The sequence below is a fragment of the Felis catus genome, chromosome B1 (assembly GCF_018350175.1).
Source record: "Felis catus isolate Fca126 chromosome B1, F.catus_Fca126_mat1.0, whole genome shotgun sequence".
Classification (NCBI taxonomy): Eukaryota; Metazoa; Chordata; class Mammalia; order Carnivora; family Felidae; genus Felis; species Felis catus.
The window spans coordinates 14039799-14062459 of NC_058371.1; the positions used below are offsets into that span (position 1 = coordinate 14039799).

Sequence of the window (22661 nt, forward strand, 5' to 3'; positions counted from 1 at the left end):
GCACTTACTTCCCCCTTTAATCAGGCTACCCTTGTGAAAACTGCACCGAAGACACTTTTTGATTTTTTTTTTTTTTTGACTCTTTTAGGGAAGAAAAACATCACTTCCCTCCACATTTCTGTTCAGCAAACTAGGGGCCTGTTAAACAGGCTTAAATCTGTTCTTAGTGATGCTAATAAAAACATAAAAAGACATTATCTGAAGGTAATAAAATGAGGGAGATCATTTTTGAGTGCAAGGTTTCTACAGAGAACCCCCCTGAAAGCACATTTATAGCGCTTGGGACCTTAAGGCAAAGATACAATAAACAGGAGGGCAGGGGATTCATATTACAAATTAGCAGGCCCACAAACAACGCCACGAAGTTCAACTTTTTTCAAATATGAACAGTGTGTCATGGGGAAAGATTGAAAATAAAAATAAAATGTCCTCTGGTAAAGCTCCATCTGCAACTAGGTGTCTATAGAATTTTCCTGAAAATAACATTTCAGGAGGCCTATAATTGTTCCGAGAGCTAAAAGAAAAGAAAAAGAATGCAAAATTGCAAAGTCAAAGCTGCCATTTCAGAAATTGGCACTTTTAATTCCCACCGTTCAGAGATCAGAAAGGAATGTACAAGAAAACACTAGAGTTTCTAGCTTAAAGCAAGAATAATTAAAGATCAAGAAATTGGGTTACCCCATAATGATAAGGAGAAGAGAGTGCAGAGTTTCTTAGAAAGATTAATTCCCCTCCCCCCCCTTGAGCAATTCCCTATGATTTCAGTGAATACAAAGAGAAAAGGCAATCCTGGCTAGAACACACACACACACACACACACACACACACACACACACACACACACAAGTATATTCAAACCCAATACCTCTGTTTTCTGGTACATGTTTCATACTTAACATAAAACAGTTCCTTCTTCGGGGCGCCTGGGTGGCTCAGTCGCTTAATCATCCGACTCTTGATTTCAGCTCAGGTCACGAGCCCATGGTTCCTAAGATCAAGCCCCTCGTGGGGCTCTTTCCCTCTTTTCTCTGCCTCTCCCCCACTAGTGCTCTCTCGGTCTCTCAAAATAAACTTTAAAAAAACATTTTATCAACGTTTATTTATTTTTGGGACAGAGAGAGACAGAGCATGAACGGGGGAGGGGCAGAGAGAGAGGGAGACACAGAATCAGAAACAGGCTCCAGGCTCCGAGCCATCAGCCCAGAGCCTGACGCGGGGCTCGAACTCACGGACCGCGAGATCGTGACCTGGCTGAAGTTGGACGCTTAACCGACTGCACCACCCAGGCGCCCCTTAAAAAAACATTTTAAATAAAAATGAAACAATTTCTTCTTCAAGATGTCACCTTTACGTTTTAAGAAGCAAAACGCGTCGAGTTTCCAAGGTCTGGCCACCATTTTAACATTTCTAAGTACAAATATGTCTACACCAATAAAATGTCACGGAGAGAAGACACCGTGAAGTTTCCTAGTGCATTTGAACAGGCATGTCCTAATTGTGTACGACTTTCCCACATGTCTGAAAACACTTAAGTCTTACTGTACAAATGGACTTGCCAACTTTGTTTCCTAGGCAGTCTTGTACATACGGTTCAAGTTCTCTGTCGAGAGAAGCGCACCATAAGGACAGCTCAGGGAATCCCCGCCAAAGACACTGAGGCTGCCCCAAGTGCCCAAAAACAAATGTTTCTTTCACTGCTGCAGATGAAACAGATGTTTCCATTTGGGAAACACTGGCCAGACAAGCATCTGGTCGTAGCAGAAATGGCCGAGTTAAGATGCCCCCAATTTAAAGCAGTTGCCAGTGTAGATGGCCCACGGTGCCTAAATCTACCAAAAATGTTTGCCTAAAGTAATAAATACTCGCCTCCAGCTGTCCCATTGTGCGCTCCTCCCCGTACACTTCTGCAATTATGCTGGCGGAGATTCAGTTGAAAACTGTGTGCACCCGGAGGGAGTACAGAGTTTACCTAAATTAAAGCACACGAATTTCAAAGCCTGTGAAGTAGGATGCAGTTCATCCCGCAGCGAGCACCACAGCCTTTCCGACCCTTGCCTGTGTTGGCTGCTTTTTCCTCAGGCTCCCAGGCAGAAAGCTGCTGTGACGGAGGCCCTGATAAGCTCGGTTCCCCAAATGGGATGGGCGTGGGAAAGGGACATCTAGAAATCGAAGGGAAAAGCTAAAACCAGATTTTGCCCACGTTTGCCCAGATTTTGAAAACACACACCTCTTAATACGTGATGGAGTCACCTCTTTTTATGTTTCCAAACACATTTGGATCGGGGCGCCTGGGTGGCTCAGTCGGTTGAGCCTCCGGCTTCGGCTCAGGTCATGATCTCACGGTTCGTGAGTTCAAGCCCCGCGTGGGGCTCTGCGCTGACAGCTCAGAGCCTGGAGCCTGTTTCAGATTCTGTCTCCCTCTCGCTCTGCCCTGACCCTGCTTGTGCTCTGTGTCTCTGTCTCTAAAATAAATAAACATTAAAAAAAAAAATTAAAAAACAAAATACATTTGGATCAACTTGACGGGAGGGGACCCTGAGCGAATTCCTCTGCCCAGAGTTTTTTGAGCTTTTTCCTCTCCAAAGAACCCGACTGGGGTTTTAGTAAATGCCTGGGAGCTCTCCACAGAAGTACCCCCCCCCCCCAACACACACACACACACACACACATACACACCTCTTTTTGTCGTCGTCGTCGTCAGGACTGGGACCCTGGCCCCCCAGGCGGCCAAGACCTACAGCTGTTCTCTAAACCGAACCCCCTTCCCCGTTCTGTTTCGCTTTTCAGCCCATTTTCGGAGTTCAGCAACAAGTGGCGAGGCAGGCCAAGGCCTTCCTGTCCCTGGGGAAGATGGCAGAGGTCCAGGTGAGCAGGCGCAAGGGCGGCGGCGCGCCCTCGTGGCTGTGGTTCGCCACGGTCAAGTCGCTGATCGGCAAGGGCGTCCTGCTGGCCGTCAGCCAGGGCCGCGTGCAGACCAACGTGCTCAACATCGCCAACGAGGACTGCATCAAGGTGGCGGCCGTGCTCAACAACGCCTTCTACCTGGAGAACCTGCACTTCACCATCGAGGGCAAGGACACGCACTACTTCATCAAGACCACCACGCCCGAGAGCGACCTGGGCACGCTGCGGCTGACGAGCGGCCGCAAGGCCCTGGAGAACGGCATCAACGTGACCGTGTCGCAGTCCACGACCGTGGTCAACGGCAGGACTCGCAGGTTCGCCGACGTGGAGATGCAGTTCGGCGCGCTGGCGCTGCACGTGCGCTACGGCATGACCCTGGACGAGGAGAAGGCGCGCATCCTGGAGCAGGCGCGGCAGCGCGCGCTCGCCCGGGCCTGGGCGCGCGAGCAGCAGCGCGTGCGCGACGGCGAGGAGGGCGCGCGCCTCTGGACGGAGGGCGAGAAGCGGCAGCTGCTGAGCGCCGGCAAGGTGCAGGGCTACGACGGGTACTACGTACTCTCGGTGGAGCAGTACCCCGAGCTGGCCGACAGCGCCAACAACATCCAGTTCCTCCGACAAAGCGAGATCGGCAAGAGGTAACCCCCCGGGCCCGGCTGCCGGGGACGGACGGCGGCCACCCCCGCGCTGGGAGGCGGACCCAGCGGGTGTCGCTGCGTTTCTCTTGAGCCCACACCGCACCTCTGCTCGGATTTTTCTGTAGCACAATCCGAATCGGACTCTCCGACACAGAAGAGCCTTCCAGGAGAATGATACTGCTATTAAAAAAAAAAAAAAAAAAAAAAATCCCCCCCCCCCCCCGAAAAACAAAAACAAAAAAACTTTTTTCTGAATGACCTTAAAGGTGATCGGCTTTAAAGAATATGTTTACATATGCATATCGCTGCACTCAGTTGGACTGAAAGTATTAAAAGGAAAAAATAAATAAATAAGTGAAAGGAAAAAAAAGGCCTAAACATTTTGGGCTAGGCCGTCTGTTCCTTCGAGCCACTGTATTTAAGGTAAAAATGCATACGGTGTGTCCAGATATTACCGAATTGTCGACCTTTGCTTACAAGAAGTAGTCTCTCTGCATAGGATGTGATCTATATCTCTGTTCATTTTAAAATGTGGGGCAAAATTACTGTTTATAGACAACCCAACTGCTTTCCCTGTGCTGCTTTGTAAAAGGACTTTGGCACAAGTGACTTCTGCGACGGCGGGGATTTCATAACGGATTTTACAATGCTAACGTGGTTTGCCTTGGGGAAAAAAAAACTGGCAAATAGAATCCATGTCACTGATAAGCAAAGGAAACCCTGATTTTTTTGTAAATTATGTGAGACAAGTTGTTTATGGATTTTTATATGAATTACAATTTACTGTACATCAAATATTAGTCTCAGAGGAGTTAATTTATGTAAAGTGTTTAAAAAGTTTATACTTAAAAATAAAACGATAAAAACATGTGAACTGTGTGATTTTTTTAAAAGGATTGCACCTTTTGTTATCTGTTATAGCTGTACAGTATAAATTATTATATTGTAGAGATATAACGACTTATGCCTATAATGTCCAGAAGTGGTAATATTTTTGTATTAGGTTGAAAAAAAATGTGCAACTTTCTATCACTAGATGGATAGGACAGTGCAATCCTAAGTGGGTGGCTAATCAGAGAACTCCTTTCTCTCCTCTTTTTCATCAGGCCAGTGTCCTCAACCTTTATCAACTAAGAGGCACCGTAGAAAACTAAGGCTGGTGGAATGTAGCGGAAGATACAGAAAACAAAACAAAAACTGGGCGGGAGAGGTCCTTTCTCGTCCCTAAAAGTCGAGGGGAGTTGATAGAATTAACCACAGGGTTTTTACTGTTAACATTCCTTGAAGCTCCATTTCTCCATGGAGGCAAGAGACCACATCAGATGTTCCGGGAAATATTTGTGAGCAGGAAAGGATCTGATGTAGTCATGACCGTAAACATGTGTCTTAAGATCTAGGGAAGATAGCAGAAGCCGAGCAGCGCCGAGAGGGCCAGATGGAGAAGGTCAGGGTCGCTCTGCTAGTCTGGGGTTTGGACCATCAGGTCACCAAGAGGGACGCAAAAGGGAGACAAAAAGCTCCCGTGAGCCCCCGTGACCCAACCATCCCGGGAGCTGGTTTGAATGGCAGCCTCTGCTCTGTCTCCGGGAAGCGGGGGGGTGGGGACGGGGGTGGCACATCCAGCTGGACGCGAACCGCCAGCCGTGCCCTCCCGCACACGCGTGCGAGTGGGACCGCGCGTGGCCGCCATCTGCCCTCCTGTGCCGGCCCACCGCGCTTGCAAATCTCTTTCGTGAGCACTAAATTCAGCCACAAAAATATTTTTAGAAAATATTTCTCAGTTCATTGAGCTATAGTACACTGTTTTCCTCTATGTATAATGGTGATAAAATATAGCAAGTGAACATGTCGTAAATATAAAGGTTCAAGTGATGTATTGAAAATAATTTTCTAACTGCTTTGTATGTATCACATACTCTAAATTGCACAGTAGGCGTGTTTATTAAACAGATTGGCTGGGAAAGTTTCAAAATAGCTACTGAATTTACAGTATCAGTGCTATTACTGTCTTTGTGTATTTGGTAGAGCATACCGAAGTAATTAATCTTCTAATGAATGCTGATATTTTATTAGAATGAAAGCACAGATTAGCATTAATATTTTTTATCCTGGAAACCCTTTGGCAAGTATTATGAAGCCCCAATTTAGAAAACTATGAGATTTCAAACCACATGAACATGGCTCTGTTTTACAGTTTATTTTTTAACCTGTTAACTTAGGTGTTTGCAGTTCTGTTCTGATGGAATTTCTGCAGGACTGTATTTAGCATGCTGTAAGTACTTTTGGTTAAAATAGGCTCTGAGTCTAAATCCTCAGAAGTGTCTCTGATGTATTGACCATGAAAAGCTTGTACCACATGACAGAAGTGAAATCATAATCTTACCCTCTTCTCGACATGGACTGGTCCTTTACACTGGCACCGATAAATAACAGATTTGGAGTATCTCCTGGTGCTTCTTTTTAGATGAAGTCAAATCAACCCAATTAGTGTCTTGGTAGTAGGTATAATGAGCCTATTTCTTTCTAAAAAGACTTGTGATCTGGACATGCTTTTACAAGAAATAGTGACCTTGGGGAATATGTAAACAAAAGACCTTTTTCTAAGAGTTGCGGGGGTGGGGGACTGGATAATGCAAAGAATTAGCTTACAAAAAAAAAAAAGAAATTGATATTCAAAGTATTTTAGGCACAGCCAGTCAAAATGCTTTCATGATATTTTGAGATGTAAATTTTGTCTGATTTGTATTGTTCTTTTCATTTGCCTTCTTAACTTTATATGTGACCTGAATTTTCCATAACTTGACTATAGATTGCATCTAGGCATTCCAATAAAAGCCAACCCAATGTGTGTGTGTTTATATATTTTTTTTTAAATCTCGGGCTACCCAGCTCGTGTTTCATTGTGGAAATGCAAAAAGATGCAGTTGGGGGATTGATTCGTCCGCAGCCCAGTTGGTAATATCTTTTCTTTGAATTTTTTTTTTTTTTTTTTTTTTTTTCCGTCCACTGGCCAGACTACCAGCTCAGCAGTGTGGACTTCACAGGGGACTCTTCCCATGGCCTACTTTAGAAAAACGTTAACTACACCCGCACAAAGCCAAACATTATCACCGTAAAGAAGAATAAAAAAAAAAAAAATACTGCCCATTACTGCTCAAAAACAGGCCTCGTTCCTGTGATCCTGGCAATAAGTGCTTAATTAAAACACTTGATTAGAATAATCAGTTTAGGCCTGATAGGCTCCCAGCCTCCTGGAGATGTCTAAATCTACATACAGGCCGGCTGATGAGAGAGGATGCTTAGCTCAGCAATTCTGGGCTGGCAGGCCGAGGCTTTGATTTTAGTCTGAAAAGGCGGCTTCATCACATTTGCTTTGTAGTGACAACATGTTGATCCAACAAGAATCAGGTCACTCCGCTTGGCAAACTGGTCTACTTTTTTTTTTTTTTTTTTTTACTCCTCAAATTAGACTTTAACACGCTCCAACCGGGGAAACCCAGAAAAACACATGCAGATTCCTACTTCCGTCTTCTACACTCCTTTCCTTGAAAGCAGCGTCTGAACAAAATGCAGAGAAAAGCGCTGTAGGTAAAAATGGCACCTCCGAAAAGAACGTTCTGGGTATGGGGTACGCTGCCGGCGCTTCTGTGACTGTCCCATTCGCCAGTTGACATGCATCACCCGTTACCTAACAGTTGCACGCGGTTTCAAGTGCCCGACCCGAACGGAAGCACAACACCTGATTATAAACACCTCCGATCGGCACCAGCCCTCAAGCTCTTGAAGAGACGAGACAGTTTGGCCTGCCCCCCTGCTCTCTGTTCACCATCTTTTCTCTCTTTTCTCTTGGTCTGCTCCCAAATGAAGCTGTTTCTCTCACCTGCTGAACAGCGAAATCGGCTGTCTGCAGCGCTTTTGAAATTGAGGATTCCAAAAGGGGAAGGCGGAAGGCAGCGACCCACATCATGTTCTGTCTGGGGCAAACCCCCCGGGCAGCGCTCCCAGCAGCTCCCTTGCTTTAAGCAGAGGAGGAAATGGGCCCCGAACAAGACCACGAACTGCACCCACCCCCCTTGGGGGCGGTCAGCCCCTGCAGAGTGGAGCCAGCCCACCCCCGGAGTGGAGGGAGGGGGGGCCCCCGAAGGATGACTTTGCTATTCACTTCGTTTGCGAATACCCAGATTCTATCTCACTCTCCTTTAGAGCAGTGATCATGTGCCAGCACCCCAGGCCAGGCAACGCGTCACATTCTAGACGTGGAGCCTGCAGGGACTTAGGAAAGTGTGAGCGTCTTGTTCAAGTTCACAGAAGTGGCTCTGGCCAAGGTGAGCCACGATTTCCTGTCCGCACCCTCCACTGCGTGGGCTCGTCTCCTGATAACACTACCCAGGAGGGCACTGGGGATGCTTCTTAGCACCCTCGTTCCCACAGGGCCCTTAGTCTTTCCAAAGCAGCAGTCATTTAGAGTCGTAACAGACGTTTTTCACCACATCAAAATGCCCCAGGCCCTCTAACAGGGCACGTGTCTTGAATTCCCCTCTGCCTGCCAATATTTCTGGTTCCTCAGCCCCCTCGTCTTAGATAAGAAAGTCTGCTGTGCAGTATTAATGACTGCATAATTTCTGAAAAGACTTCTAAAAAGAATGACCATTGATTTGCATACATGCACGGGTCAAGCTATTTATCTAGATTTTCCACAAGCTATGCCTCTGGCTTTGGTCATCGGACCAAACCAAGGAAAAAAGAAAAATTGGGGGGGCCTGGGTGGCTCAGTCAGTTAAGTAACCGACTCTTGGTTTCTGCTCGGGGTACGATCTCAGGGTTCCTGAGTTCGAGCCCCACATCGGGCTCCACACTAACCATGTGGAGCCTGCTTTGGATTCTCCCTCTCCCCCTCTCTCTGCCCCTCCCCTGTTCGCACTCTCTCTCTTTCTCTGCCTCCCTCTCAAATAAATTAATAAAACTTTTTTAAAAATGTTAAGAAAAAATAAAATAAAAATTAGTCATAAGTCACGATTACCCATTTTAACCACAGAGTTAAGCCAGATACCAAAGAGGTACTCGTAAGCCATTTGAGTTTTCTACCTCCCACATAATGAATAGCTTCTCTTGCTAAAGTTCCCATTTTCTCTTCATCACCTCTGCAAGCAGTGGTCTCTTGATGTCAGTTAATCACTAATAACTTTTAGGTAAATTGAGTAAACCTTTTCATTTATGAACTGTCTTCAAATCCTGTCGTGGAGGAATACGGGATTCCCAGAGTCCCGTGTGCAGAGAATTTACTATAAACCGATTCTAAACCTAGAGCAACACCATGATTCAGTTTAGCGTTAATGGGTTCCACAAAGCAAATTTAATCAATCCTTTTGGGACCTAAGCTGAGGAAAATTAAAATTAGGAGCATAAATTGTGACTTCTAGGGCAAGACAGTGGCTTGGTTACACCCTCCCGTTTACTGCTTATAGAGTGAATTGTGAGCTGGGCCCAGGCCCCGGGCGTGCGGCCTGCATTTAGGGAGGGAAATGGCTTCCATTTACATGCGTGCACAATTTCCTGAATTCCACCCACAATGGCTCTTTCTGTACAGGGCAACCCTCACCGCGTACAACGGACAGGATTTACAAGTGGTCCACTGAGTGGGTCAAAAGGGATTCCTGAACATTTTCACGAGCTAACTTGTGAGTGTGGGTGTGAGGGGAGCATAAATACCCAAGGAGTTACAACGACAAGTTCTATGGGATCAAAAGGCTGAAAACGGAGCCGCCCGGCGGAGGTCTGGGAGGACGCACACCAAAGGCTCCTCTCAACCTGGCCTTTCCATCACGAAAGTGATTAATGACCTTCACCTAGGTGAAGAAACCGCCCTATCCCAAATTTTCCTTCAGAATTAATGCCAGGGAGAGTCTGGTCTACAAAAAAGTCATCCGGGACTCCTGTCTCTCTACACACATGAGGCCCTTTGCTCTCACGTGCCTTCTCTCTCTCTCTCTCCTCTCTCTCTCGCTGGTTTTACCCTCATAGAAGCTCTCTGGGCTGAAACCCTTCAACTTGTATCTACACACGTATCATTCTCAGGCTTCGAAGGAAAACCATACACAGCCCTGCGGTAGGCCACCTTGACTTTAAATAATTGCCCAGGACATCACAGGAAACTAGAGTCGCTTGTCCCCACCCTCCTTAACAAAAGGTTATAAACAAGCAGATGTTTATGACCTCCTCACTTCAGCTATGACATTATTTCTAGGGTCCCCGGTAGCGGGAGCGAGGTGGGGGGGGGGGGGGGGGCTGGGGTTGACAAGGGCGGCTGCAAAGCGCAGAGAAGATGCTCTCCCGGAAGGAGAGTCGTGCTCAGGGCCCTCGGGGAAGCGGGGAAGCTCAGGGCCCGTGGGAGGGAGCGGAGGGAAGAGCGTCCTTCCGTAGGTTCCCCTCCAGCTCGGGGCTGCCCTCTGGTCTTTCCCTCGAACCTCCGGGGCTCTGGCTCCTGCGGGAATGAAAAGCCAGGCCAACATCTGGTGGCACAGTGGGGAGGGCCTTGAGGACGCCTTCTTCTCCTTCTCCTAAAATCCCAAGGAGGGTCCGGGTCAGGGAGGACGTGGGGCCAGGGGCTCCTCCTGCACCCACCCTCCAGGTTAGCGCGGCTGCCCCGGCACTTTCGGGAAGGGCTCCAGCGCCCCCTAGTGCTGCGCATCGTTGGTGAAGACCGTGACCGAAGCCCCAGCCGCGGCGCCCAGACCGGAAACGGAGAGGCAGCCACCCCTCCCCCCTCCCCCTCTTCTCCCTGGTCAGGCCGATTCCAATTATGCTCCGTTTCCCCGTCTTTGCCCGGCCCAGAGTTTCACACATAAAACGATTACATCTGCTTCATGCACTACCTCACCGAGGCCTGGTCCTTGCAAAATTGCTCCCCGAAGATTTCCCTTCACGTCAGGCAGAAACTTTGTCAAACAATGTTCCTCTTGCTTGGCAGATCAAAATAAGGCCCTTCCTCCCAGGAATTGTCCGCGGGCTATCTGAGTTTTGCAGCCGCCCCCACCCCGAGCTATCTCATTGTTTCCCTTCTATTCTCCGTGTTTGAACTGTCCTGCTGCCGGGAAGAATTTCCCAGAAGGACAGGACGGATCATTTAAATTCAGATTCAGAGTGGCCGCTTTATTTCTGAGGGAGCCTGGCTCTCACCCTAAGTGCTAGAGTGACATCCTGGAAAAGTGAACTCCCTCCAGATTCACTGGGCCGCAGGGGCCTGAGCAGGGCCTCTGGCCCCTCATCTTGGCCTCAGCGGTGGGGACAGCCATCTCCTTCATCTGACCAGCCCTGCAGCGGCCATGGCAGGAAAGACGGGGATCCGGCCTTCTGTTCCCTTGTCACCCAGAGAAGCCGATGGATGCCACTTTTTTTTTTAATGTTTATTTGTTTATTTATTTTTGAAAGAGAGTGCGAGGGGGCAGAGAGAGAGGGGGGGGAGACGGAGAATCCCAAGCAGCAGGCTCCACAGCTGTCAGCACAGAGCCTGACGTGGGGCTCGAACTCCCAAACCGTGAGATCATGACCTGAGCCGAAACCAAGAGTTGGAGGCTTAACCCACTGAGCCCCCCGGGTGCCCCCCAGGGATGCCACGTTTCAATAGCAGCCTGAACTCTGGTGTCCTGCCTTCAGAAATGGCCCCTGCGAGAGCCCATCCTCATTTTTGGAGGCCCGTGTGAAACCAACAGCCCTCATCCCCGACCCGAGTCTCCGTGGAAACGAAAAGACCAAGGCTGGCACATTAAAGCCAAAACATCACCTTAAATGACGACCAAGTTGAAGAAAGTAGCTTCACAGAAGTAAAACAGGCTGCCATCCAGATACCCCGCCCCGTTTCCCCAGCAGGCCCCCTCCTGGTGGGGCGGTGAGGCCCCCCCCCCCCCCCCGTTCTCCCCATGAGCCAAGAACGCCTAGTTCATTCTCCCCAACTCCCCAGTACGGGTACAGCTCCTCTCCTGCCCTCTGGGGGGCTGGAGTGATGGGGAGAGAGAAACCAGGCATGGGATCTCACACACGCACACATGCACACACACACACTCACGCACGGGTGCCCACACCCCCTTAGAGTCACCGGGGAGGAGGAATCTTGCACATCTCAGGACCCTTGGGTTTACCTGACTCTGCCACCAATGGCTTGTGGCCTCCAGCCAGGTTATACCAACCCCCTGGGCCTCTGACCAGCCCCTCCTCGCTGCTCTAACACCAGTGGATGTCCTTGCCAGCCGCTCGGGAAACCACTCCCAAAACACAAGCTCTCGCCCTGTGAGCAGACCCCAGCCCTCCGCATAAGGAGACCCTCTCTTCATAATTCCCCTCCTGGCTTCACTCCCAGCCGCCAGCCCCCCACCGCCACAGCCACACCCCAGGGACCACGATTCTCTCTGGGGGAGGAGAGCCAGGGCGCTGGCTTTTGAGGAGGCAGTTACTCCCCCAGTCACTCTGCCGCTCGTTAAGATGGGGACGCACACTCGCCCCGCTCTTGCAAATCACAGGGAAACGGGACCAGCCTTGCCGCAACTCGGGGCTCTTTGGGCGGCCTCCGCCAATTAATGCTCTAGTTAATCAAACTTAGCAATTCCCCGGAGAGGCAGCACGGCTGGGAGAAAGCTCGGAGCGGCGGAGAACTGCCTGTTAGTCCGGACTCGGCCCGGTCCAGGCGAGGCCATCACTGCTGTCTCTGCTCCTCGGTCTTCCCCATCTTTAAAGCGGGCCTAGACCTCTCTGCCCCTGAGCCACTACGTCCCATCCTCCCGTGCCCTAACTCCTGTCCGTGGTTAACACCGAAGAGTGTCTACCTAAATGAATACCTTGGTTTCTTGCTGTGGTGAAGAATGGAGAGAGACGCCTGACACCCAGGCCGGAAAGCATCGGGTCTCCCGGGATGTCCCTGGTTCTGGGTCCTCTCCTCTCCAAGTCATCGCAGCCATCACGGAGGGGGTTGCCAGCTGGGCAGATGGCTGTCAGGAGGGAGCTGGGAGGAAGGAGCCCCCCCCCAGGGCCCGCCATGCCGGCACCCCATCTCCTTCCCTGGGAACCCCGCCCCAGGGAAGCCAGAGGGGACCCCACAGAGGGCAAGAGCCTGAGGATCCGCTGAGAACCCTCGTCCCATGGTTTGCAATGGTTTTTATGTGTGGATCTTGACGCCAACAAAACCTCACAGGAAACTGAAACCAAGGCCCAGCTGCTCAAATTGAAGTAGGCGTCCTACACGGGACGATGGAAGGGCCCAGAAAAGAAAGGCCCCTGTCCTCTAGGATTTCATGTCTAGTTGGGAGGCAGACGCGGATTCTTTCTAAACAGAGTGGTGTTTGCTGTGCACCCCAGTTCTGCCTGGGGGAGTCCGGCAGCTTCCAGGAGGAGCTGGGACCTGAGCAGTAGGTAGGAAGTATACAGAGTAGAGGGCAGGCAAAGGTCAAGGTACAGGCTCCAGATCCAGTCTGCTTGGGTCTCCCAGCTCTGCTAAGAGCTGCAGAAACTTCGATGGGTTACTTCACTGTCTGTGCCTGTTTCTTTTTTGTAAATTGGGGATATGGCTCCATGGGGGGTGGGGGGGTCGCTGTGAGGCTCCGTGAACTAGCAGGTGTCCAGAGCTTGGAACTGCACCCACCTAGGTTCAGTGCTCCATGTGACCTATGCTGCCTGCAGCCAGGCTCCCGAGGGGCAGGGTCGCCCCTAAGGCCCAGTGCCCCTGGATATCCCTTCCCTGGCTGGGCCTTGGCCCCCTGTGCTGGGCTCCTCTCTACACTGGCACCTGCTTGGTGCACCAGAGCACAAATCCAGATCTGATGGGTGCACTGTGCCCTGTCCGAGCCATGAGCTGGTCTGGCTCCTTGGCCCCCATAAGGCCCAGGGACGGTGCTATTCCCGGGAGGGCTGGGGGTTCGAAAAGCACCCCCATATCTGTGTTCCAAACACGTGGTGAAATCCCAAGTAGCTGCCGTTCTGTGAAACATCCAGAATGCCAATCCAGAACATTCGCCCTTATTTCAAAAAATAAACTTTAAATTTTCAAACATCAGCCATTTAACAGGGTAGAAAGAAGTGGTTTAAATTATCGAGGGACTAACGAACAGTTCAAAGTGAAGTGGTAACAGGGGAGGGGCTCCCGTGATGCCAACAGCCACGAGCCACAGGGCGTGAGGGGCACGCGGGCCACACAGAGCAGGAACCCCACGCCTCCTTCTGCCGCCGTCCGTGAATTGGGGTCTGTGGGTTCGCGCTGGGCGGCGGGTGCCTTCTCTCCCGAGGCCGGGCCCCTCTCGGTGCGGCTCCCTCCTTCCTCACCTCACCCCTCTCCCTCGGCTGGCCCTATTAGGGAGACAGCAAAAGGAGGCTTCGTTGTTGCCACCGAAGTGGAACAGTATGATGTCCTGTTTCCCTTGTTTAAAGTCGGTAAATAGGGGCAAGTGGGTGGCTCAGTCGAATGGCCGGCTCTTGACTTTATCTCCGGTCACGATCTCAAGGTTCATGAGTTCAAGCCCCACATCGGGCTCTGTCAGCACAGAGCCTGCTTGGGATTCTCCCTCTCCCTCCCTCCCTCTCTCTCTCTCTCAAAATAAATAAATAAACTTAAAAAAACAAAGTTAGTAAATAAAAATGTTATGCCTCTCTAAAACTGGGCAAAAGGGTGCATGGCACTGCTTCTGAGCGCAGGGCTGACCGAAGACCGACCAGACGTCCTGGGGCCCCCTGACGGCCCCGGCAGGCATCCAAACTCCCCCGCATCCCTCTGGTCCTCACTCACATCCAGCAGGAAGGAGCCGGGAAGAAAGAGCTGCCCCGCACCAGGATAAAGAGCCCCCTGAAAAATAAATAAACGTTGAAAAAAAAAATTTAAAAAAAAAAAGGGGCGCCTGGGTGGCGCAGTCGGTTAAGCGTCCGACTTCAGCCAGGTCACGATCTCGCGGTCCGTGAGTTCGAGCCCCGCGTCGGGCTCTGGGCTGACGGCTCAGAGCCTGGAGCCTGCTTCTGATTCTGTGTCTCCCTCTCTCTCTGCCCCTCCCCCGTTCATGCTCTGTCTCTCTCTGTCCCAAAAATAAATAAACGTTGAAAAAAAAAATTAAAAAAAAAAAAAAAAAAAGAGCCCCCTGGACCCACCATGCCAGCGCCCCACCCCCATCTCCGTCCCTGGACAGGTCCTCGCAGGAAGCCAGAGGGAGGTCCTGCGGGGGGACAGAGCCTGATCACCCTTGGAGGCCCCTCACCCCTTGGTTTGCAACGGATTTTAGCTGTGGGTCTTTATGCCAGTGAAACTCCTTCCTTCTCATGGACCGGGCACTGAGGGGGCACAGAGAGCCAGCTGCAGGGAACCTGTCCCATCCACACGGCACGACAAGTTAAACTACTTGGTGGGGGTGGGGGTGGGGGCGGGGGCTCGGATTCATTCTTCCACCTAGGGTTTGGAACCCTTGAGGGAGAAAGGTCAAGGTAACGCCACCAAGCGTGGGCCAGCTTTCCCCTCACACTGGCCCAGGCCCTTCTATTCTTGCTGTCTTGCCTCCAGTCCCCTCAGGGCCAGAGTTCCTGGAAGGAGTCTCGCTCTCAACGCCTCACAAGGACACCTCTGTTCCTGAACAATCTCGCTTTTCCTTCGGCTGCTGCCACAGCTGTTTAACATCTGGTCATCAAGGTCATTGCCTTCCTGGTCCCCTCCTCCTTGCTTGCCCTCCCTGCCGTGCGGGTTCACTCCATAAGCTCCTCCTTCAACCCCTCCTCGGCTCCGGCACCCGGACCCTCGACTGCCCCCATCCCCTGCCTCTCTAGGGGACCCCTTCGTCTGCTGCTGTCCCCAGTGTGGGCTTTTCCCGGGATCTGTCCTCAGCCTCCCCGCGCTTGTGGCCTCTCCCCCGGGAAGGGGGTACGGGGGGGGACACCATCCCTTCTCTCCTATTTCGGCACATTTCACCCTTCCAGTGGGCTTCGCCCTTGGATCTCTGTGGAGATCTCGAGAGAGACGGGTTTTCTCCAGCGCCCTGTGGTCCAGGAAAGGAGAGAACGGAACTCTGCCTGCTGTAGGCTGTGTCCACGTTACGACATCCTGCTAAGCCAGCGTTTCTTATCGTCCACTCGCAGAAACACCTGCCGGGCTTGGTGCATGCCGGACCGGATCTCACCTCCACAGAGATCCCTACACAACAGGAGCGCCTGGGGGGTTCAGTCGGTTAAGCTTAGACTCTTGGTTTCTGCTCAGGTCATGATCTCACGGTTTGTGAGTTCGAGCCCCATGTCAGGCTCTGTGCTGTCAGTACGGAGTCGGCTTGGGATTCTCTCTCTCCCTCTCTCTCAGCCCCTCCTCACTCTCTCTGTCTTGAATGAAAGGAAGAAAGAAAAAAGAAAGAAGAAAGAAAGAGAAGAAATCCCTGCACGATAGATATATTATTATCTCCCTCTTTAAGCTGCGGAATCTGAGGCCCAGAGAAATAAAGTAACTTCCCCAAAGTCACACAGCTCACAGATGCCAAAACTAGAATTTGAACCTGAGCAGCTGTGACAAGATCTAAACTAGATTTGATACAAAGGTTAAATATGGCTCAACACTAAACACTCAAGAAGTATTCTGAGAGGACGGGTCAGACACCAGGCCCTCAGTCCCTCTCCTCCGGGCCCTCTTTCGGAACAAGAAAGTCGTCACGAAACCCAAGGTAGATCGGACTATCTCCCCACCTTACGGATGAGGAAACTGAAGCTAAAAGAGCTTTGTTCTTTTTTTTTTTTAATTTACTTATTTATTCTGAGACAGAGAAAGCACAAGGGGGGGAGGGGCACAGAGAGAGAGAGAGAGAGAGAGAGAGAGAATCCCAAGCAAGCTCCACACCGTCAGCTCAGAGCCTGACTCAGGGCTTGAACTCAGGAACCACAAGATCACGACCTGGGCCGAAGTCGGATGCCCAACCGACTGAGCCACCCAGGTGCCCAGAAGTGAAATGAGCCTTAGCCTGAAACAGGGCCAGGGTGTGACCTCTGGTGCGGGAGGCCTCCCGTCTCCGTGGCGATTCACCGCTGACCCCAGTCGCTAGACCCGGTGGGGTCACTCGTGCTTGTGTCCCTGGCCTCCGACGCGCTGCCAGGCAGGTCACAGGGCTCCACGTTCCCTAGATAAACAGGTGACCGAGCAATGAAAGAATGAACTACCTCATTCCCCGACGTGCCCCTTCTGTCGAGGAGCCCCAGGAGGCCTCCTGGCCAGAGCTCAGGGCCCCCTGGCCCAGGAGCCAGGGCCCTAACCACCCCTGAGGACTCCAGAACGGCTCTTTATCCAGAGTTAGGCCCCTTCCTCTGCTGCGCGGGGGGGCCCAAGGGTGACGCCTACGGACCCACACTGCGCACTCCCCTCGCCGTGACAGCAGGCTTCTTCTCGTGAGTGCTGTTCGTGACAGACCCGCCCTCGCCCTGAGCCCTGAAGCCCTGGGCCTGTCCACCGACAGGTAAATCCGACGGCACCTATGGACACGGGCGGTCCCAGCCCCCAAGGCAGATGGACGGTCTTCCCTGGGATGTGGGGTGTCTCTGAAGCATGCTGCACCCTATCAACAATCCCTCTTGGAATGTGACCGGCCCCCCGCGCCCCTCTCTGCCTGCGGACATCCCACCACGCTGCCAGCTCGGAGCCTCTCCTTCAAGCTGCTCCTTCAAGCCATTTTTGGCAAATGGCCCCACAGCCCTCCTGGAACGCAGGCTTGTGTCCTCAGCATCGCCTTGACCCCGTACCCAAATCGGTTACCAAGTCCGACAGACTCCTCCCAGACGGCGGGGCCGCCGGCCCCGGCGGTGTCCTCTCGGCCACCTTCCCCCCTCCCCCGACCCCCGAGACCCCGTGCTCCGGCCAGACCCATTGGCAGCTCCCCACCTCACGGTGCCTTTGCCTGACAATTCCGGGTCCTGAGATTTCCACACAACTCCGCCAGCTGGCTTCTGGGTTTCCAAAGGCACCCGAGCGCCCCTGATTCACTCCACACACCCACCCCCGTTCCCCCCCCCACCCTCCCCTCCCTTCCCCCAGGAGGGAAATTGAAGACCGTTTAAAACAGAGCAAATCAAAGTGCAGAGCCGATGCCAAGGGCCGCTCAGCAGGAATCACGGGGAGGCTGGCTCCCTCCTGCTGGAAGGCCTCCCCCAGGCAGGCATGGTGCTCCCTCTGTGCCTCCCCCCTGCGTATGTTCCAATCCTGCCAGACTGGCATCCAGCTGGTAGAGATGATGTTCAGACTGCAGGCTGCAGGGCTCAGGGAGCCAGGAGAGAGGAGCTCGAAGGGGTTTAGAAGCAGCTCTGTGCTGGGCTCGTCAGCCACCGTCTCAGACCTCCGCGGGCACAGGTCAGAGCGGGGCCCTAGCGGCCCTTCGGTGAGCCGAGGGCCCAAAGAAACGGCAGGGCGGGGAGGCAGCCAGCAGGGGCAGCGGGCTGCGAGTGGGGTACAAAATGCAGGCCTCCCAGCTAAAAATGAGTTTCAGATCAACAAGGAGTAATTGTCGGTATAAGTATGTCCCAGGCCACATTTGGGACATACTTCCACTCAAAAGTTTGTTTGTTGTTGATCCAAAATTCACATTTAACAGAGTCTGCCGTTCTGTTCTGTTTTGTTTTGTGCGTGTGTGCGAGACTAGGGCAACCCTAAGGGAAGGCCCGGTGGTGTCTCTTCCTCAGAGCCCCACCTGCCCTTCCAGCTCCACGGAGGGAAAGAGGAAGGGGCTGGGAGGGCGGGCCAGGTTCCTGTAGGGCTGCCACGGCCAAGTAACACAAGCTGGATGGCTTCGGTAACAGACATTTCTCATCTTACAGTTATGGAGGCCAGCAGTCTGCAATCCAGGCTCTCACAGAGCCCTGCTCTCTCCGGAGGCTCGGGGAGAATCTTCCCTTGCTTCTTCCAGCTTCTGGTGGCTCCCAGCCATCCCTGGCGTCCCTTGGCCTGTGGTAGCGTCGTCCCAGTCTCTGCCTCTGTCATCGCACGGTGCTCCCCCCGTATGTCTCCCGTACCTGTTTTCTCTGCTTATCGGTTCGCCAGCCATCGGAGTAAGGCCCACCCCCATCCGGCATGACCTCGTCTTACCCGATGACGTCCGCAAAGGCCCCATCTCCAAACACGGTCACATTCCGAGGTTCCTGGTGGACGGGAATTTGATGGGACCCTGGTCAATTCAGGAGAAATTCACTCTGTATCCACTCACGTCCACTTCCCTGAAAATTTTCAGAGCCAGGCGATCATAAAATCAACCACAAAAGAAGCATCCGGTATCTGCTCGCAGAGTCAGCAACACCCAACCCACGTGACTCGGGGCGGCAGGGACTGCCTTTCTGGGTCACCTTGGGTCTGAGGGAGGAGGCCCAGAGCTTCCTTTCTCCTCTTCCTGCAGAGCCCTCAGAAAGGACGCCCCCGTGGGGCCCAAGAAACAAGCCTAACACCATCAACGCCCCCCCCCACACACACCCCCAAGAAAACCCTGCCCTCAGTGTTCATGCGCTTGGGCCCATTAGCTGAGTCGCCCCTGAATGTCTGTGTGGGGCCGAGAGGCGGAGATCCTCTGAAGTAAAAACTGCATCTTGACCCAAGTACAGGCTGTGTGGCCCGAGAGGCCCGGGCCCCCTGGCTCAGCCCAGGTTCACCGTGACTGGGGCCTGGGGTCTGGGGCCAGGCAGGTGCGATGCCGGAAGCGGGTACCAGGCAGAGGTGCAGATACGGGATTGGGCAGCAGACGGTTCTGGGGAGACTCCCGGACTCTCCCCTCAGAGGGGCAGACTGTGAGCCTCCCAGAGTCCCACTGAGCCCCCCCAAACCCCAGGCCTCTGGCCCACCGAGCCCACCACAGTGGTGGCTCCGGCCCCACAGTCTGGGGTTCTGGGCTCAGCCTGTGTTGTGAAAATCCACAATGCCGCAGAGCTGACGCACAAGCCTGGGGTGTTTCCCTTACTATTTGGAGCCTCTCTGAGTGGAGAAGCCCTCGCTTCTGTTACCTGGAATCAATATGGAGCTCACTGCCTGGGCAGCCATAATACATAGTAACAGAGAAGAGAGTAGTCTGTGACTTACTGCATTGAACCGCCACACACACACACACACACACACACACACACAGGTGCGCGTGCACAGAGGCGTGTCCGCACACTGTGGACAGCTCAGGGGCCCTGTTTGCTCCCTCGACGTGGCGCGTCCCCCGTGCCCCGAGATGCAGCAGCTGGGCAGTGCCATCTGGAGCCCAGCCCCACTGCACCTGCCACAGGGAGATGGCGGCATTCTTGCCCCGGGCCCCTGGCGAGCTCTCTCAGGGGTGACAGTGGTCAGTCTGGGGCTATGTCCCCACCAGCTGGGTCTGCAAGGGAATACTTGATTTGCTGGGCCGATGGCAGCTTCTATCGGGTAAAGGCCCAAAACACCCTTCCTCCCATCTTCACGGCCTGAGTCACGCACCCTTACGTACCCGTGGGATTCTTCAGAGAGGTGGGAATTCAAAGCCTGGGAGCCTCCATTCCGTGGCCTCTGTAAATGGCTTCATCTGCCGTTGAAAGATTCAAAGGGGGAGGTCTTTGAAGCACTCAAGTTGCTCAGATCTTTCTAGATTCTACTGAGCACTCTGTGTATGCTGGCCTCCAGAGCCGACCGTGCCGTGATCTGAGTGTCTTTTGTAAGGCGGCTTAATGGGAACATGACGGGCCCCGACACAATTAACAGAATATTTTGATATAAAGAGGAGTAACTCGTGTCTGAGTATAACCCACTCCCACACCTCATCTTCAATCAGGATACTTCGTTCAAAGACAGGCTGTCTTCCTCTCGCGGGGAAGTGACAGAGGCCAGAGGGAGGGCCCGAGCCCAGGGAGACACCTGCACGGGAGAGGAGCAACTTCAGGAACCGCTGGAAAGAAAACAAAGGATCCTTGGGGCGCCCAGGGGGCTCAGCCCATTAAGTGTCCGACTCTTGATTTCGGGTCAGGTCATGATCTCACAGTTCGTGAGAGCGAGTCCCATGCAGGACTCCACGCTGGGCGCTGGGCCCGGAGACTGCTTAAGATTCTCTCCCTCTCCCATCCCCTGCTTGTGCTCTCTCTCTGTCTCTAAAAAAACAACAACAACGAAGGATCCCCGAGTCCTGCAGTCCCCTGTCTCGGGCCAGAAAGAGAGCAGCAAAGGAGGCCAGCGTCTCCGGCAGCAGGGAGACCCCGAACAACAGGAGCCTAAAAGGAGCTTCGTCACAAACCAAATAAGGGGTGGGGGGGAGGAGGAGGAAGCTGCAGGAAGGGCCACTGGGGGGGGGCCACTCGGGGACTCCCCCACTCCTCTGTGTGGGGCCTTCCTGCGTGTTCACGACCAGCAAAGCGTAGCTGAAGCCTGAGTTTACAAAGCCCGAGACAGAAGGCAATCCACTGCTGCGATCAGAGAAAGCCCACAGTCAACCTCATCTGACACATACGTCATGGTAGGTGGGATCGCTACTGTGCTTGTGGTTGGCGCTCAGGCCAAATGCTAATCGCTTTGCCTAATGAGTATCGCCCTTCCCAATGACACACTGAGCATTTCCAGGGGCTGTTGAAAGGGACCCCAGGCCGGCAGCCCAGGAGGCCCAGGTCTTTCTGCTCTTTGGGCAGGGGGACACCCAGGACTAAAACTAAAAGCTGTTATCTCTCTTTGCTTCTCTTCCAGGATGGCCCTTAACACTAAGCGAGAAAATATGACTCAGCGGAAGACCGTCCGTGCACCAGTCAAAACTTCGACTGCCCTCAAAGAATCTGTTTCATCAGATTGCTTGCCCGGCCCCTGGCGCTGAGCCAAGAAAGGCTGAGGGTGACCACCGTATCCCAGCCTTCTCCAGCACCATTCGTTTGTTCACACAAACGTAGAGGCATTCCAGAAGGTATACCGCAGAAAAAGTGTGGTGGAAATTATTTCGTATCCGGCCTTTAAAAAAAATCTATTGTAGGGGCGCCTGGGTGGCGCAGTCGGTTAAGCGTCCGACTTCAGCTCAGGTCACGATCTCGCGGTCCGTGAGTTCGAGCCCCGCGTCGGGCTCTGGGCTGATGGCTCGGAGCCTGGAGCCTGTTTCCGATTCTGTGTCTCCCTCTCTCTCTGCCCCTCCCCCGTTCATGCTCTGTCTCTCTCTGTCCCAAAAATAAATAAACGTTAAAAAAAATTTTTTTTAAATAAAAATAAAAATAAAAAAAATCTATTGTTTAATCTGTTTTATCCAGAAGGGGAGAGGTCAGTGCCATAGCGAAATTCCAAAGTAAAGCTGTGCTTACCGCCTTCCTCCCCGGCATGCAGAGCCCCCTCCAACTCTGGCGTCTTCTTTGGTCCGCCTCTTGGGAACACAGGTCTTGCCTGTTGCCCTCTGTCCAGACCCCTCCCAGCACCCGCCAGCACAGAGCCCTTTGACCCCGAACCACTTCTGTCTCTCCCCTTCCCTGAAGGTGACCCCGAGCCAGGAAGCCTCCCAACATTTTCCTTTGCTGTATTGCTAACAAAGAAAGAAAGGAAGGGTATGTACATCTCTATTTCTTCTTCTCCTTTCTTGTTCTTGCGCTCATCTCTTTCTCCAGGTGACACACAGGAACACTTTTGGGGAAGTAGCTTGTACAACCTTTAAAACCAGCTCCTGGAACCCCGACGGGGGCACATGCACCACTTCCCCTACTCTGCCTCGGGACAAAGTTACAAAACTGAAGCCAACTCTGTCTCTGTGCCCTTCTCCCACTCCCCTCGCCTCCTCTCCGTTCTCTACAAGAGCCAAAACCCCCTGAGGGCTCCAGTCGGAAAAGTTATTTCAACAGAGGGAATTTAACGTGGGAGTTGGTCGCAAAGGTGATGGAGGGGCTGAGAGGAAAAAGACGGGAGAGGGGCACTGGAGAAATAATAATAGGAAGCAGCTATTACCCCTCGTGCTGGAGGACCATGTAAGGGGCCGGGCAGAGCGGGGACACAGGCCTCCCAGATGGGGTGATGCCCAGCTGGCTGCTGGCTGGAGACTCTAAGAGGGCATCATGAGGCTGCTTCTGGGGGCAGAGACGGGAGCCGGCAGCGGACAATCTGCTACTGCCACCAGGACGGGACCAAATCACGGGGACAGTAGCCAAATAAGAAACAAGGAGTCCCCTCTCCCTCTTCTTTTCCCCCTGCTC

At 52.7% G+C, this 22661-nt stretch overlaps 1 protein-coding gene across 13 annotated transcripts in view; it reads left to right on the forward strand.

The window, feature by feature from the left end:
• Nucleotides 1-6387, forward strand: part of TENM3 (teneurin transmembrane protein 3) — a 1304603-nt gene extending 1298216 nt beyond the window's left edge. For all 13 annotated transcript variants that reach the window (XM_045056763.1, XM_045056767.1, XM_023252313.2 and 10 more), the window contains one exon: nucleotides 2788-6387. In XM_045056763.1, coding sequence (XP_044912698.1) covers nucleotides 2788-3543 — 756 coding nt within the window. In that variant the 3' untranslated portion in view covers nucleotides 3544-6387. The remainder of the gene's footprint in view (nucleotides 1-2787) is intronic.
• The last annotated feature ends 16274 nt before the right edge of the window (nucleotides 6388-22661 follow it).